The sequence below is a fragment of the Megalops cyprinoides genome, chromosome 16, assembly GCF_013368585.1.
Source record: "Megalops cyprinoides isolate fMegCyp1 chromosome 16, fMegCyp1.pri, whole genome shotgun sequence".
Classification (NCBI taxonomy): Eukaryota; Metazoa; Chordata; class Actinopteri; order Elopiformes; family Megalopidae; genus Megalops; species Megalops cyprinoides.
This window is the reverse complement of record NC_050598.1, coordinates 24,918,207-24,934,246: the sequence shown is the minus strand read 5'-3', so window position 1 is coordinate 24,934,246 and position 16,040 is coordinate 24,918,207. Positions and strand designations below refer to the sequence as shown.

At 43.8% G+C, this 16,040-nt stretch overlaps 1 protein-coding gene across 5 annotated transcripts in view; it reads left to right on the top strand.

Annotated features, from left to right (window-relative positions):
• The window catches only part of dlg3 (discs, large homolog 3 (Drosophila)), an 87,228-nt gene that overhangs the window by 14,955 nt on the left and 56,233 nt on the right, over positions 1–16,040 (top strand). For 2 of the 5 annotated variants that reach the window (XM_036548099.1, XM_036548097.1), the window contains exons 3-4: positions 795–892; positions 5,320–5,430. In XM_036548099.1, coding sequence (XP_036403992.1) covers positions 795–892; positions 5,320–5,430 — 209 coding nt within the window. Of the gene's footprint in view, positions 1–794; positions 893–5,319; positions 5,431–13,339; positions 14,056–16,040 lie in introns of those variants that run through there. The other 3 variants (XM_036548098.1, XM_036548100.1, XM_036548103.1) reach the window with 2 other exon arrangements.

Sequence of the window (16,040 nt, the reverse complement as noted above, 5' to 3'; positions counted from 1 at the left end):
GTAACACCCTTTACCTTCTGCTTAATGCCTGATGCTGTTGGGCTGGAGACTTTCCTGGGAAGCCAGGCTACAGCTTAAAATGTGGTTTGTTGGGGGGGGGGGGGGGGGGGGGGGGGCAGTACGGGGCAGTTTCCTTTCTGAGCCAAACAGAAGATCAAGTGCAGTGGTGAGGACACTGTGATAGAGGTATGGCACTGCTTTTGGGTTGAGGTGTCAAACAAAAGTATTGCTTCATTGTGGTCATTAAACGTTCAATGGCACTTGCAAAGAGGAGGGGATTCCTCAGTATCTTTGTAAAATTCACCATCAGGTTTTTCAGTTTGGTTATCTAATAGGCCAGCATTTTAATTGATTAAATAATTCTCTTCCTCTCAACCTCAACTGATGTGTCTTGAATGTGCTGGTGCAAAATGGCTGCCATGCTTTCCTCTAGTGAGTCACCCCCCAACACCCCCCACCCCACCCCCAATTCACTGTAAAGCATTATCAAATGTTTGAAAGGTGCTGTATAAATGCAATTTATTATTATTCGTTTTTGATTAATGTGTCAGTGCATCACTGTAAAAACACTGTAGATTTGTATTTCTCGGCTCTTTGGGTCATCAGAAGCATTTGAAATTTGACTGACCCGACATTGTAGCATGTGTTGCCGTACTTTGAGCGATCCAGTGATGATTGAGCTCATTCTTTACTTCAGACAGGTAAGAGAAGCCAGCCTCGAGGAACTCATGAAACCAAATAACCATTCTGAAGGAAACAATAGCAGCCTTATCTTTTTTTAACATTGTTTGCAGATATCCAGGAGTGCTACGAAGTGACCCTGAAGCTGAATGCCGCACCGAACGGACAGGTGATGGAGAGGAAGGAGGCAGAGCCAGAGGAGGAGTGGGAGGTAAAAGAGAGAGAGAGAGAGACAGGCAGACAGAGGAGGAAAAGGCTGCCTTACTTCTTTTCAACAAACACAGCGACGAGTGTGATTTTTAAAAAGGCTCACTCACTGTCCCTCTTCCTCCTTTCCATACCACACAAAAACACTGCGTTAAATTTTACAACACATTAGTCCACATGACCGATAACGACCCTTTTATCTCTGTGTAAAGTCGTTTTTGTCCTCCGAGAGAATGTTTCCTTTGGGGTTCCCTAAAAGTTTGCCCTCAGACCCCCCCCCCCCCCCTCCTCCCCATTGCATCCACCCACACAGACACAGACAGAGAGAGAGAGAACAAGAGCATGTACAACCCAGGGAAAAAAGAGTTGAAGAGGGAAAGGGGGACAGACTGTAGTGTATTAGTCACCTTGGAAAGAACCGGCAGTGGCAACACCATGTGCTCGAACCGAACAATGATGTCACCACACTCCTTTATGAGAAGTGTCAACACTCACATCACCTCACAAAATATTTATAGATTAGCATAACCAGGAATGACCACAGTTGCAAATGCGGATTTCAGAAAATGGCTGGCAGTGAGGCAGTAATGGAGCTCTTGTCTACATATCTGTCCAGGCCCAAGGCAAGCCAAGAGCACATAGTGGTCTGCATGGAGGGCAAATGCATGATTACATAGTCATATACTAGTAAATAGGAGTGCTGTTTATCTAGGTTACGGTAATACCTGATTTTTTAATGGCCCTTGAATGTGAGGTGATGCACATTTGTTCATCACCTGCATGATTTAATATTGCAGCATAACTTTTTTTTTCCCATGCTAAGCCAAAATGTTAATGAAATTGATGCCTGACTGATTTTGTGGACCATTACATGAATACGCTTTGGCCCAGTCACAGCCTCAGGATTAGGAAAGCAAGCACCAACAACTGCTTATGTGTGAGTTGCTGCCTCTGCTGTTCTGAGTGAAGAGGTTTTAATGTAATAGTTATGGTGAAAGAATAAATCCATAAAGTCAAGATGTCAGGCCAAAATCAGGTCTTATTTCTCACTGTGATTTAAAACCTCACAAAACAATCAAGTAATGGCAATGTGTTTTGTGTTGTTTTTTCAATTCCATGTGTTACACTAACATCAGATAATATCATATACATTAAGCCAGATACGGAAGTTCAATAAATAAATGCGTCTGTAGTCACTTACCAGATTAAAGTGAATGGACGAATCTATGCAGAACATAGCCTTGTATATTGTTGCAGCTGCTGCACACAATGGCGAATGTTCACTGAAGTGATTGTGATCATAACCTGGAGGAACAGAATGTTATATATATATATATATATATATGTAAAACTCCTAATGCACGTTATTTTAAGGCCAACAATATCTCTGCAGTTCCTATTGTCTGAAATGTTGCATGCCACACCCAGCTACCATCATTCAACTGTTTGCATGAGATTGATGAAATAGATTTCCTTCTTGACCAACGTGTAGTTTACATGAACATGATGCTGAACCGATGATTTCGTCTCGGTACACATGCATTATTTCCATTCGTCTTGAATGAATGTGTCTTTAGTGTGAAGGGGTTATACTGAAGTAACTCAAGGCTGTGTGCAATAGTCTCCATAGCTGATATAGGAACAAGTGTGCATTGATATATAACACAAGCAAACCCATCCAAGGATCACGCCACCCCACCCAGCCTTGTGTCCCAGGTTCTTATTAATAAGAACCTGGGACAAGTTCTTATTATGATTGACAGTCATCTGAGTGCAGGACAGGAATCAAAATGAGTCCATTCATTAAAAAAACTGATGAAGGAATGAATCAGTCTGGTGTCAGAGATCATGGTTCCCAAATAGAGGCCGCATTTGTTTGAGGTCTGAAAGGAGGGTGGGGCTTATTTCTGTTACATCATTATTATGCAATGCTTTGTCATTGTCTGCCAGTGTGTTGTGAGATCATCATATCTGAAAGTGGAGAAATTATACCGAAGTTGCTGTAACCAACTGCATGTCATGAAACTGAATATCACAAAACTGTTGTATCAAAGCTGCCAGCAATGTTCTATGGGTCGTTTTAATGTAGTCAGTGCATTCCTGTTTCAAATGTTATTTTACCATGACAGAATATATTTCTAATTTTTGTTTAGGTGAAATATAGAAAATAGATGTGTTACAAGTATAATTTCACCACCACCTTGGAGTTCTTAGGACCCTTTTCAGTGTGTTTAATCTGTGAGAAGTGAAGCAGCTATTATTGCTCCTACTGTGTGATACTCTTCCTGACATGCTGGTCTGGCTTCAGGGAGCAGGACAGCACCTTCCACCCTGATGTTGAAAAGCGGCCTGCTCTTCAGAGCCTGAATTTTATTTGCCAGCGTTATAGTTATATTTCTCAGTGGAAATATTTTAAGGTTGCTTGTGTTTGTGTGTCTGCACATTGGGAAGCTGCACTGGGTGCGTTGCCTCTAGCTCCACTTCTGACTGCAGTGTTGCTGTCACACAGAAAGGCGTGGCCGTCCAGGCATCTACCAAGCAGAGTTCACTCCTCATTAAGCCCAGCCAGCATGGGTGTGTGTGTGTATATATACACTGCCGTCAGGAAGAGAGGGTTAGAGGGGTCCGGCATTGCCGAGCGGAACAGGAACATCCTGGAACTCTGTGGGTTCCAAACAGTCAGTCATCAGGAGCAAGCTTGATCACCCTTTTTGGCCCCCCTTCAGCTATGGCCTGCTGCAAAGTTCGCCCTCTGCTGCCCATTAGGTGTCTGTGCGGGGTGAGCTGTAGCAGATGGGCTGACCTTGACTTTTATAAGGTGGGTTTGGCCTCTGGGATTTACATTTACATTTATTCATTTAGCAGACGCTTTTGTCCAAAGCGACTTACATAGGTTACAGTTCTTTACAATGTTATCCATTTATACAGCTGGATATTTACTGAGGCAATTGTGGGTTAAGTACCTTGCCCAAGGGTACAGCAGCAGTGTCCCAGCGGGGATCGAACCGGCAACCTTTTCGGGATTCTGCCTGCGTATCTGTTAGGCCTGCTGGATTACCTTACACAAGGAGGAAGAAGAATCACCACTATCTGCTGTCATTTTTATATAGTTATATTTATATAGCCACTATTTGTTAATAGTCATATTTATTATTCAGGCTATCAGCCACGAATCATCCTCAACAGAGTTAGTTCCTTCAGTAAACAGGCACAATAATGCGGTTAGTGGTTATCTGCTTTGTTTATTTGCTGTGCTGAAGAATCGTTAATGGTTATCTCCTGGATTGTCTCATGTTAGAGATTTGATTTGAGACAATTCTGCAGGCATGTAGCTCAGGTTTCTGTGGACACTTCTTTTTTGAGCTCACCGATGGATGTTTGCACTACAAATATGAGAATAGACGCTCCTTGTTACCAGTAGACAGAAGCTATAGAAAGTTCCGGAAATCTCTTCTCTACAATGCCACCACCAGACTGATGGTGCTAAGCTGTGTATAAACTGCACAGATGGTACATTTCTGTGTACCAAAGCCGATGCTTTTTTATGATAGAATATTGCAGATTCATACTTCTGTGGTCTGTTCTCTATAGCTGGAACTGAAGGCTTCAAATATGGGTAGTTGTGTTACAGCACAGATTTATATTCATTGCAGACAACCCCATATTCTACTAGTATGACCATTCCTCCGAGAACCAACTCCAGGACCACATTACTTGTGGTTGTTTCCCCTGGAATAACAGGGATAAACATTAAAATGAAGACGTTTTAAGTGCTAGTGGATTTGGATTATGCTGCATGGCTGAAACCGCTCTGATCTTCAAATTAAGTTGATCATTTCTCTTTAAAGATTTTCCAAGGAGCTCAATTGTTAAATGCATTCCATTATGATATAAATAGAAGCTAAATGTACGACATTATGATAAATGGACTGCAAGACTAGCACGAGCACCAGTCTACTGTTCAAGTAAGAGGGTTTCAGTGCAGTGTTTTTATTGCTGTTTGGTATTCTTTGGGGGCGAAAGTATGTGAAGTGACCTTCGCTGTTGCAAGTACTTGCAGTGTATATAATTGGGCCTAATGTATTTCTGTCTGATGTCATTATAGATTCAGACTGTTGGAATGTGTGAGCACAATATTTACTGTTGAGCCACAGAACTGTCAGAAGCTTTAGAAACTAGTTTAGAGTCCTGGGTGTAATTGTTGTGGTGTTGGCTGTTGTATATAGACGCCATTCCAGCGGCATTAACATGGCAGAGTAGGCAGATCTTCAACAGAGTGAGATGACCAGATGAATTCCTGCTAACCTACAACAGCAATCATCCTCTGTACTCAGTCGGTGGCTGTTGTTCTTGCACTAGTTTCAGCTTGTATTGGTGCTCCTCAGTTGCCGTGTGTCTGTTGATCGTTGACTTCTGTCGTGCTTCTTACAGAAGACCGAGGCGGAGGGTGTGTCACGAGTGCTAGTGACCAGCAGGAGGAGCTCTCAGAAGGTGGAGAGGGTGTCTGGAGTGGTCAGCGTCTCTCGTGTGGAGACACCCAAGGTAAGTGGGGAGTCATGTAGGGGCGTAATAAAGGGGTCAAAATACAGTGAGTAATATGAACCCCCCCAACACAGACACACACACTCTCATACAGACAAAGATACACACACACACACACACACACACACACACACAAATTCAGCACAATGTGCTGAATATTCTGTACATAGGGTAGCTCTTCATTCATTTTTATCATGAAATGTTATTTTCTATATACATATATATATATATATATATATATATATATATATATATATATATATATATATATATGTGTGTGTGTGTGTGTGTGTGTGTATGTATGTATGTATGTGTGTATGGCTGTATGTATTTATTTTATGGTAAGAGGAGAACCTGTTTTAGCATTACATTACTTTACATTTCTTCAGTAGCTAAATCCTATCCATATGGAACCATGTTGTGAACACAGTGCCTGGGCAGAGATGTATTTATGGATTTACTTGAATCTTGGTGTTGTTGTTCTTGACTGGTGTGGTTTGTGTGTATGCTGCAATTAAATTCCATTTTCTATGGAAACCGCACAGAATCATTATGTAATAGTCGCGTCTTTTGTTTGAGGTATTTAAGGGGCCAAATAGGATATTTAATACATAAAACTAAGACTCAGAAGAAGAATTAGCAAATATAAACTGTGATGTGTCATCAGACAATGACAAAATGGAAAGGGTAGTATTATTTAGTATGTTGTATTGTATTGTATTATTTATTCATATTATTTATATGATATATAATTTATAACGTTTATTATCTTTAACATTGTGTACTCAGTTGGCTGAGCACATGAGAATGAAGCACGTGCAGGCTGACGTTAGCGTTAGCGCAGAGCCGGGAGTGATGGGGAGCGGAGCTGTGACACACCTTCTCTCTGACAGCGGGGATCACAGTTATTCTGGCTCCTCTGTATCATCACAAACCTCATTTTCACATGCCTTTCCAATCACAGCACAGTGAGCACACCCGGCAGCACACGCTAGCACCACGCCCGCAGGCGCTGGCTTCTCAGCTGAGCTGAGAATTAGTGCGGCGGGGGGGGGTGGAGGAGGAGGGAGGTGTGGGGGTGTGTGTGTGTGGGGGGGGGGGGCAGGGCGTTGAGGTTCAGGACTAATGCGTTTGTGTGATAATGTTCTCCAATCTGCATAAAGCCACGGCGATGCTGCGACTCGGCGGAATGCTGTGGAAGGGCTGCGTCTGTCTGATGCAGCTCTGGAAGAGTCCTCCCCTCCCATGATTAAGAAGCAAGAGAGGAATATGGTGGTAGAGAGGGAAGAATGGAGAGATAGAGAGAGAGAGTGAGGGAGGGAGAGAGAGTGGGGGAGGATAGAGGGAGCGAGGCAGCTGAGAGGCGAGGGCCGATGCGGTGCAGCTCAGTCAGAGCTGGAACGGACACCCAGCGCTCAGCCTTCCTCAGGTCACCATGGAAACCAAATTCCTCCCCCTGCCTGCATCCCTACAGACTGACTCTCTCGCTCCCTCTCTCCCTCTCTCCCCCCCCTCTCTGTCGCACAAACAGATGCACAGGCATACACACGTGTATATGTACACTGTTACATGTACAGCACTGTATGTGTATTCAGCCCGTCTCTGTCGGTGTAATTCATGCACGGTGCATAGTTGCGCATAAATATGCATTTACACAAACACGAAGATGAATATGCATGCTCAGATGAACGCATGGATTCATACACTGTCAGTTTTTCTCCACCTCTTGCTTCTCTCCCTCCCTCTCTCTCTCTCTCTCCCCCTTCTCTGTCTCATATTCTCTCCTGTTTTGCAGCTTGTGGTCGTAATCATTCTGCCCCCAGTCATTGCATCCCCTCCCACTCGCAGTGACCCACCTCTGCCTGTATGACCACTACCTCCCCTCATATCATTGTGGCTTCCCCTCATTATATCAGTCACTCACAGACCTTTTCTCTGCTTCTACTTTCAGTCTGTTCCTGTGCCCCCCCCCCTTTCAGTGTCCATTATCTTTCTCACATCTGTCCCTTTCTGTATTACTTTGAGGCCCTCACCCATTCTTCCTCTTTCTTCCTTTCCCTGTGACTTCCCTTTCTCTTCTCTTGATTCTCCTTTGCTCACTATCTTCCCTACTGCTTACTCCTCTCTGTTCCCCCTCTCCCCTCTCTCTCTCTCTCTCTCTCTCTCTCTCTCTCTCTCTCTCTCTCTCTCTCTCCAACTCCCCCTATCATTACTCTGTCAGTCGGATGTGCTGTGTTTGGTGGAGCAGCTGTTTGCTGCCACCGGACCTAATAATAGGAGTCCCAGCCCCGGTCCCCTTTATTTTCCGTCTCCGTGTAACTGATGGCGCAGTGTGAAAATGCTGTGGCAGGGGTCTGCTTTGAGCGATTAAGTTCAAGTCCCCCGAGTGCCCTGTACTCAGCTCCCAGCCCCCCTCCAAAGCTGTGTGGACTTCCCTCTAAGGTCCAGGTGATGCGGCTCTATTCTCACTTTCATTTAACCCAGCTGCGCAGTTTCATATCGGTACATAACGGACAATGAGCATTATTATTTTACCGAACTGTATTGAATTTCCTGCCGTTTCCTCATTAAGATTGCTATCTGCAAATTTTCTGATGGTCTCAAATACCACACGTTCTCAAGTGGAGTGCAGAGAAAGGGCAGGCAGAGCTGACGGCTTTGTTTTCCTGTGGTGGGATGGACAGGTCGCCCATGTTCAGAGATAGTGTGGACCCATGGGGAGCTCGGCGTTTAGCCTTCTCGAACAGTCCCCGCTGCTCCATTAAAGGAAGGCTATAATTGCTCGAGATGTGTCACAGAGTGCGATTGTTCCTTTAAGTCTGCCTGTGCATCATTTTTCCTTATTTGGGCATTTTTCCTGTCAGGTGACAACAGAGGTGTCACATGACCTCTCTTAGAATGCACAGAAATTCCAGAAAAGCTCTATACATGCAGTTTGTGTAAGAGCATGTGTGGGGGGTGGGGGGTAACGTACAGCACGGGCAGACCAATGGATTTTACGTAATGAAGGATGTGAGAGCAGACACATGCTCACAAATCTGGGGTGAGAAGTGAGCTGCGCTGGGGTAAAATCCGGCCCTCTCCGGAGCTGCAGAAAACCACCCACCTTACGCAATAAATCACGGGGCTCCCGCTTTTCATTTGTCAAGAGAGGGTCAAAGGTTACCAATTTCATTCCGTAAGATAAATGGCTTTATATGGTTGATCCCAGGTCCAAGCATATAATTGGATCAGTTTCAGTTTTCACACACATGCAAAGATACATACGCTCACATACATGCACACACGCGCACGCACGCACACACACACACATTTATTTGCGTAGCAGAAAGCCTTTTCCAAAGCAACATAAAATGCTCAGTCTTGCATCATACACATGCTCTAATCCTTTTATGCAGTTATCATAGCAGTATGACACACCACCTGCGTGTCTTACCCTTTCCCTGTTTATCCTTTTCAAATGAAAAAAAGAAGGACAAGGAAGGCCTGCAAAGTAAGGGACCCCATTTTCAATTTCAGTATATTTATGTTTGCTACAGTTAACTTTAATTATGATCCTTAACACATACTGGCTGTTTAATGGGTTGATTTGTTGGAGTGCAGTGTCACTTTCATCGGAACATCAGTTCTGCATAACAATTCCATAATATAAAGAAAGGACCACAGTCCTGTGTCAGACATAAACCTTTGAGCCCATCATTCGGTTTTTCTAGGACTGCTTGGAAATCGTTTACGCAACCATTACCTGAGCTAAACTAGCGGACCGTGTGTCTTCCTGTATGATGGTATCTGAACATAAGGATATTTCATGCTTTTGCATGTTGGCACTCCTATTCTTTGGTTACCCTTTGTTTTTAACTCTGACAGAGCCGCATTTAAACCTGCAGTGTATATATACATATACACACATATATATATATGTATGTATACTGTAGGATTAGGCAGACAAATGGTGGAAAGCTGTGTAGGGAAGAGCAGCTGGCTGCTGGTACATCACTGCATGTAGCTGATGCTCTCTTTGAAACAGTCTACTCATAAAAGGGAAAGTGTGTTTTTTTTTCTTAAATGGCTCTAATGCTAGACACAGTGTGACCAAAAGAGCCACAATGTAAAATAGCTAATGAAATGCACGCGCCTCTGGAATCATCAATGCAAGACAGACACGCCTCTGCAGTTAGACCACTGTTTGACTAAGAATGTGTTTCAGCTCCAGTCTGATGTGCTTGGTTTCCTAACCCCCTGTCTCTGTATCTCCCCCTCTTTTCCTCTCTCTTTCTCTCTCTCTCTCTCTCTCTCTCTGTCTCTGTGTCCTGCTGATACAGAGAGTACTGCCCATTGATTGGTTCTGACTGAGGAGACCTACCGTTTTTTATGTTTTATATTATATAATCTTTAAAGGAATAGGCTGCATTTCCCCAGAGGGCCTTGCACACCCACACTCACACACATAATCATATGCACACATGCACACGCGCACACATACACACACACACACACACACACACACACACACACACACGCACACGCACGCATGCGCGCATATGCTTACACATGGATGCATGACATGCATATGTACATACAAGCATTCTCCCACGCTCCCTTGCTTTCCTCATCTTTCTTTGAGGACTCTGCTTCTTTTACCAGTGTTCAACTCAGTTCTTTTTTTTTTCTCCCTCTAGTGTTCACATCATTTCATCTGTGAAACTTTCTGTGGTGCACCATGGGATTGATGCATAGAAGACTGAGGATGCTAGAAAGAAGAGTGTTGCAGATAGGAATAGTGTGTGGTTTGACTGCTTGCCTCTCTATCTCTTTAAGGCAACCTACCAGGCTCCGCCTTAAGGGTCTCACTGTGAGGGACTGATAGAGCCCATGTTTCTGCTGAAGATCTGAGCTCTGATTGGCTCCTTTTTCTCTTTCTAAATGTAAAAGTTTTTTTTTTTTTTTTTTTACTCTCTCTTTTGCTTGCGAAATCTGCATAAGTTACAGGAATAGAATATCATGATAATGAAGTGAGTTACCGTTGCATGTAATTAAGTGTGGCTGGGCCTGTTGTTTGTGCCTCCTGGTCGGACTTGAATAGTACAGTGTGCAGTCACTGTGAAGACTCGCTCGGCTATGCAAATATCCAAGTGCACACACGCACACACACACACACATACACACACACACATACATATGAGCAACAACGTCACCCATGCTCATTCATGCACATAATCTTTATCTTGCCACATTCCCGCCACATTAATATCACATGTACACAGCCCTTTCAATGGCATCGATAGTGTGCCTCATAACCTTTACTTGTTTTAGACGTGAAATCCTCACCACTCTTCACCCTCAGTTTCATGTTCAATGAGATGAGGATTAGAAAGACATGTTTCTGCCCCCCCCCCCAAAAAACCCTCCCCTCCCCACCCACCTACAGTGACTCTCATGAAGCTTGTTTGAATATTGTGACGCACAAAGTGTAGACAGGTCACACAGAGCCACTACGGCATGCACACACATGCACGAGAGTCACCCTCCCCACCTCACTGTGACACACACACACACACACACACACGCGCACGCACACACACATGCACCCGTGCACATGCACATAAGCACCCACACATGAAACATTTTCTCTCGCTCTCTCTCCCTCTCTCACTCTCTCACTCTCTCTCTCTCTCTCATCAGGCTCTGCCCACTCTGGAGCCAGAAGCATATAATCCCTTTCTGTGGCATTTGCACGTGTTGATGACATGGCAGCGAACATGAGGGACATTTCCCAGAATTCATCTTCTCTCGCCGCGCTTTTGTGTTGGGGAAGCGTTGTGACAGGGTCTTGATTTGATTTAATGGGTTCACTCTGGGAAACATTGCGAGGCTGTCGTATTGATGCGGCGGATCACTAACATTGATATATTGCCATAGAAAATCACCTGTTCAGTAGATAGAATTCTATTTCTTCAGGGTGTTTGCCTGCAATATAGTGTAGACTTATTTATCTAAGTACTTAGGAAAAGCCAATGTGCATTTAACGAAATACACTTAGATTCAAACTGAATACATACTGTATAGTGAATTCAAATGATCCTAATGCTTTCAGATCGATTTTCTGGCAAATATGTAACTTCACTGATACCAAAATAAATGCAAGTGATTACTCCACAAATGCAAAGATAAAGGCAACTGCGGCCAGTATGCGTAATTGTTAGTCATTATCATTAATTTTTTTTTTTATTATTATAGAATTTCTTTTGTTGCAGTTGTTTTAGCTTATTCATATGTAACTCAAGTTGCTTGAAACCAACACAAGTGAGAAGCACGCTGAATATTTTACCTTGTTAAAATAACTGAAATCTGCCACATGGTTTTGCTGCCAACTTGGTTCATATACAATTGGTTAACACTTGTAGACTGTATAAAATGAGACTTAAAAATGTATTAAATATGAAGCAATCCTTCTTATATGCTAAGGAGGTGTGACATCACCAGCCTAGTGGGTATAGCACAGCAATTTGTTCCACTTGCACAACATACTGAGCTAGCCATTTATTTAGGTAGCTAGCTTTGTGGCAAGTTTCACAACTAGTTAGATATAGAAAGACATAATGATGTAAAATATTATTTGTTTTTTAGCTGACATTTACAGTCATATACTGTAGCTATTATATCTGAGTATGGAATGCTACAAAGTGATTCCATCATTTGAAGGAAGTAGGTGTTATTCCTGTTAGCTAGCTGATTTAGTGTTGTTTCTATCAATTATTACAGGCTAACACACTCTTGAATTACATACGCACTAATAGTACACAAGAGGTGATGTCTGAAACTGTGAACAGAAAGAAAGAGATTAGCTTGAAATGAGCCTTTACATTGTGGAGAAGTGTTGAAATAGCGTTAGGTTATTGTCTTGAGATTTCATTTGACGTCTTGACCCTGCTTGCTCACACCTGATAGTTTCTGCTTGTAGGTTTTTATAATCATATTTTGTTGCAACAAATCATATTTTGTTGCAACAAATAGATTGGAGAGTGTCATACTTGCCTTGAGTGAACGTACAGCCTGATTGGTCTATGGTGCTAAACAGTTATCACTCCTAGGATGTTGCTGTCCACTGGGTTTCATTTCAGCAAAGAAAGTTACCATCTCATTCGTGGACATTGATGGTCTCTTGAATGGCCTTAAACATTGGTTAGCGTGAGAATATCAACTGACCTACCCCCAGAGAGGAACAGACCGGATGGGTTAAACCCTTCATTCTCCGGGCCACACAGGGGACGACGTGAATAAAATGGTTATTGTCCTTTTAAGAAGCAGTGAAAAGCAGCCATTGCTGCTGTCTGCCCATGTTTGTGCATGGCGGCTTGGGGTTGCGTGGTCCCTTTAAGAGGAGCCAGTGAAGCGCTCAGTCCTGCTGCTGCTGCTGCTGATGATGATGGCATTGCTGGCCCCTGATTGGCTGTGCATGTCAAGGCTGAGGTGCTGGAGGGATGCTGCTGCTGCTGCATATCTCTCCCTCTCTCTCTCTCTCTCTCTCTGCCTCTTTCTCTCGCTCGCTCTCTTTCCCTCTCCCTCTCCCTCTCCCTCTCTCTCTCTCACATCCTTCTGTGCAATCGGCAACTAGGGCAAGCAGGCTGAGAGGCGACACAGAGCTCAGCTCCTCTCTGCAGGCTGAGAAAAGAGAGAGAGAAAGAACGAAAATCGCTGCTCAACCCGGGAGAAAAAGGAGGAGAAAAACAGCTTGAGGAAAGAGGAGAGACAGTGGAGGATTTCATCAGAGGATAAAGACCATTTTATATATGTATTGTTTATATATATATTTGTACACACGCATATAGATATTTATATATATACTTATACATATATACTTGTATATACACACGTGTATGTGTGCTTGTCTGTTTATATTGATATTTTTATATGTATTTGTGTGTGTGTAAATATATATATAAATAAATATATATCTATGAATTTATACATATCACTGTGAACACGGCGTGGCACGAAGAGATTTCTACCGTCAGGGCTGGTCTCTGATTGTTTGATCTGTATACAATATTTTCACTATTTTTTTTCCCTGATCTTTACGTCAAGAAGAGGAAGATTACTTCCCCCCCCTCCCATTCTCCGGTTTTTTTTTTCCGTCTGCAGTGGAGAGGCTGGAAGAAGGAAAGCAGCGGGACAGAGTCCTGTGATTTGGTTTATCGCTGTCCGGCGGTGTCGTTATTAGGGCTAATAACAAGCGCGCCGTGCGTGATCTGAGCCGCCCCTGCCAGCATGCACAAACACCACCACTGCTGCAAGTGCCCGGAATGCTACGAGGTGACCCGCATGGCCGCCCTGCGCCGGATGGACGCCCCCTCCTACGGCGACTGGCAGCCGGACCCATACGGATACCCGGCTGGGTACAGCGGCGGGCAGGCCATGCCTCCCCCGGCTTCGGGGGGAGGAGGAGGTGGGGGAGGAGGCACCCTCGGGAGAAGTAAGGGCAAGATGATGTCCGCTGGGGGTCCCGGGGGCCCCAACCCCAAGGGCCAGTCCAAGGGCGGCCCCAAGGTGAACGGCAACAGTGCGGGCGGGCAAGGAGGATGGTGGCCGGAGTGCACCTGTTCCAACAGGGACTGGTACGACCAGGTAATCCCCCCCTCCCCCTCCCCGACCCCCCCCGCCCCCCCCCCGAACCCGCCAGCGAGCGCCGCGTCACTGGGAGCACTGGGAGGAAGCTGGGGGCAGTGGTTATCTTTACATAACGGCACCTCTCACTCTGTCAGTTTATGGCTGTGTCCATCTGGGCTTCTTTGACTGGAAGAGACACAGATGTACGTTTTCAGTGAGAGCTAATCTTCTGTCGTCAAGTCGTCAGGTTTTTGCAGTAACAGATACAAGCCTGGGCTTGGAGCCTGGTAATCAAGCATTTAACCAGATTTGTGTGTCCATGGTAGTCTTTGAGTATCTGTGATATATCACAGTTCTCCTTCTGCTGTGTATTTATGCACATGTAATGAGGGTACTCCCAGGGTAACATCTCTCTTTCTGTCTGTAACAAATGTGAATTCGAACATACATGCATTTATATTGCCATAATTAGTCTCATCAGGAATTTGAAGGCTATTGATATGCCTAATTGTTTCATTGATTTGCTGTGTAAGATCTTTCATAATGGATGTTCTGTAGTATTAACATTCTGGACTTAACAAAAAATTTGGTGCGGGGAAATGGGCATCCCTGTATAGCATTAGTATATTATATATACAGCAGTTTAGAGGCACATCAACGCACAATTACTAGGAAAATAGATGTTAATTTACCTTGTGATGTGTGTACAGAGCCATATTTTCACTCAAGGAAATCAGTAAGAAGACATTCTCTTATTTCAGCGTTATTTCTGATGAATTTTACATAGACCGAAGAAGCAGACTCTACCAGGCATGTTTGTTGAAAAGAGATTGAGGGAGGGAGAGAGAGAGGGAGAGAGAGAGAGAGAGAGAGAAAAAGGAAAGGCTTATTTAATGATAATTGCTGCCTGCATGTGACTTGCTAATTCATTTCTAGTGAATTGTTTTATTCCTGAGGTAGGATTGGGGATGATGAGGAAGGTGCACTGCCAGATAGCAGGATGAAACGTCATATCCAGTGGGCATAATGTAATTAAGTCGATGAGACCCTTTCATTTACATTTCCCAATGAATCTCATTTTCCTAATGTTAATAATGTCCATATTGTTTGCAAGGTTCCGCTATCTCCTTTACCTTGACATATAGTATCCGACAAAAGCTAGGAACAGAAGCTGTAATTAAGTAAGGTGGGTGTTTGTATGTGCGTGCGCGTGTGCGTGTGTGAGTGTGTGTATATGTGTGTGTCTCTGAGAGAGAGAGATAGAGCTTGGGGTGGGGGAAGGGTCACACTCGATGTATGAAACGGTAGATTTCTCTGCATGTGTGCATGCGTGTTGTACATGTGAGTGTGTGTGTGTGTGCGTGCGTGTGTGTGTGTGTACATATGTACATATGTGTGTATGGACGACATGGAAAGGGATCTTGAGGTGGAGGGAAGGGTCACGCTCGATTTATTAAACAGTAGAATCCTGTGTGTCTGCGTGTGTGTTGTACATGTGAACATGTGCGTGTATGTGTGAGTGTGTGTGAGAGAGAGAACGAGACGGAGAGAGAGAGCGGGCATGGGAGTAAAATGGAGGCTGAAATTTCATTGGCAATGTGGGAGAAATTCCACTGAACACAGACCACATACGAATCCCAACCCTGCTGTCTTACCTCTCTGTCATTCAGATGAAGTCTCTCATCAGCTACATAGACCGTTTATGTTCAATGTCTGCCTTCTTGGTGGGATTTTGAAGGATAGACCTGTGAGGTGTATATTTAAAGCAGTATTTTGCATTCAGTGCAAATGATGCTGATTTCATTTTACTAATCCTTTTAAAACCTTTCAGTACATCTATTTGATTTTGCAAAATAATATTTTCCTTTTCGGTGATTCTAATCCCAAAAACGTGATAAATTTCTAGTAGCTATTAGATCTGGCTCTTCTACCCGCCACAGTCCATGCATATGATGGATGATTTATGTCGAACTCAATGTTTGTTTGTTATATGATATTTTTCT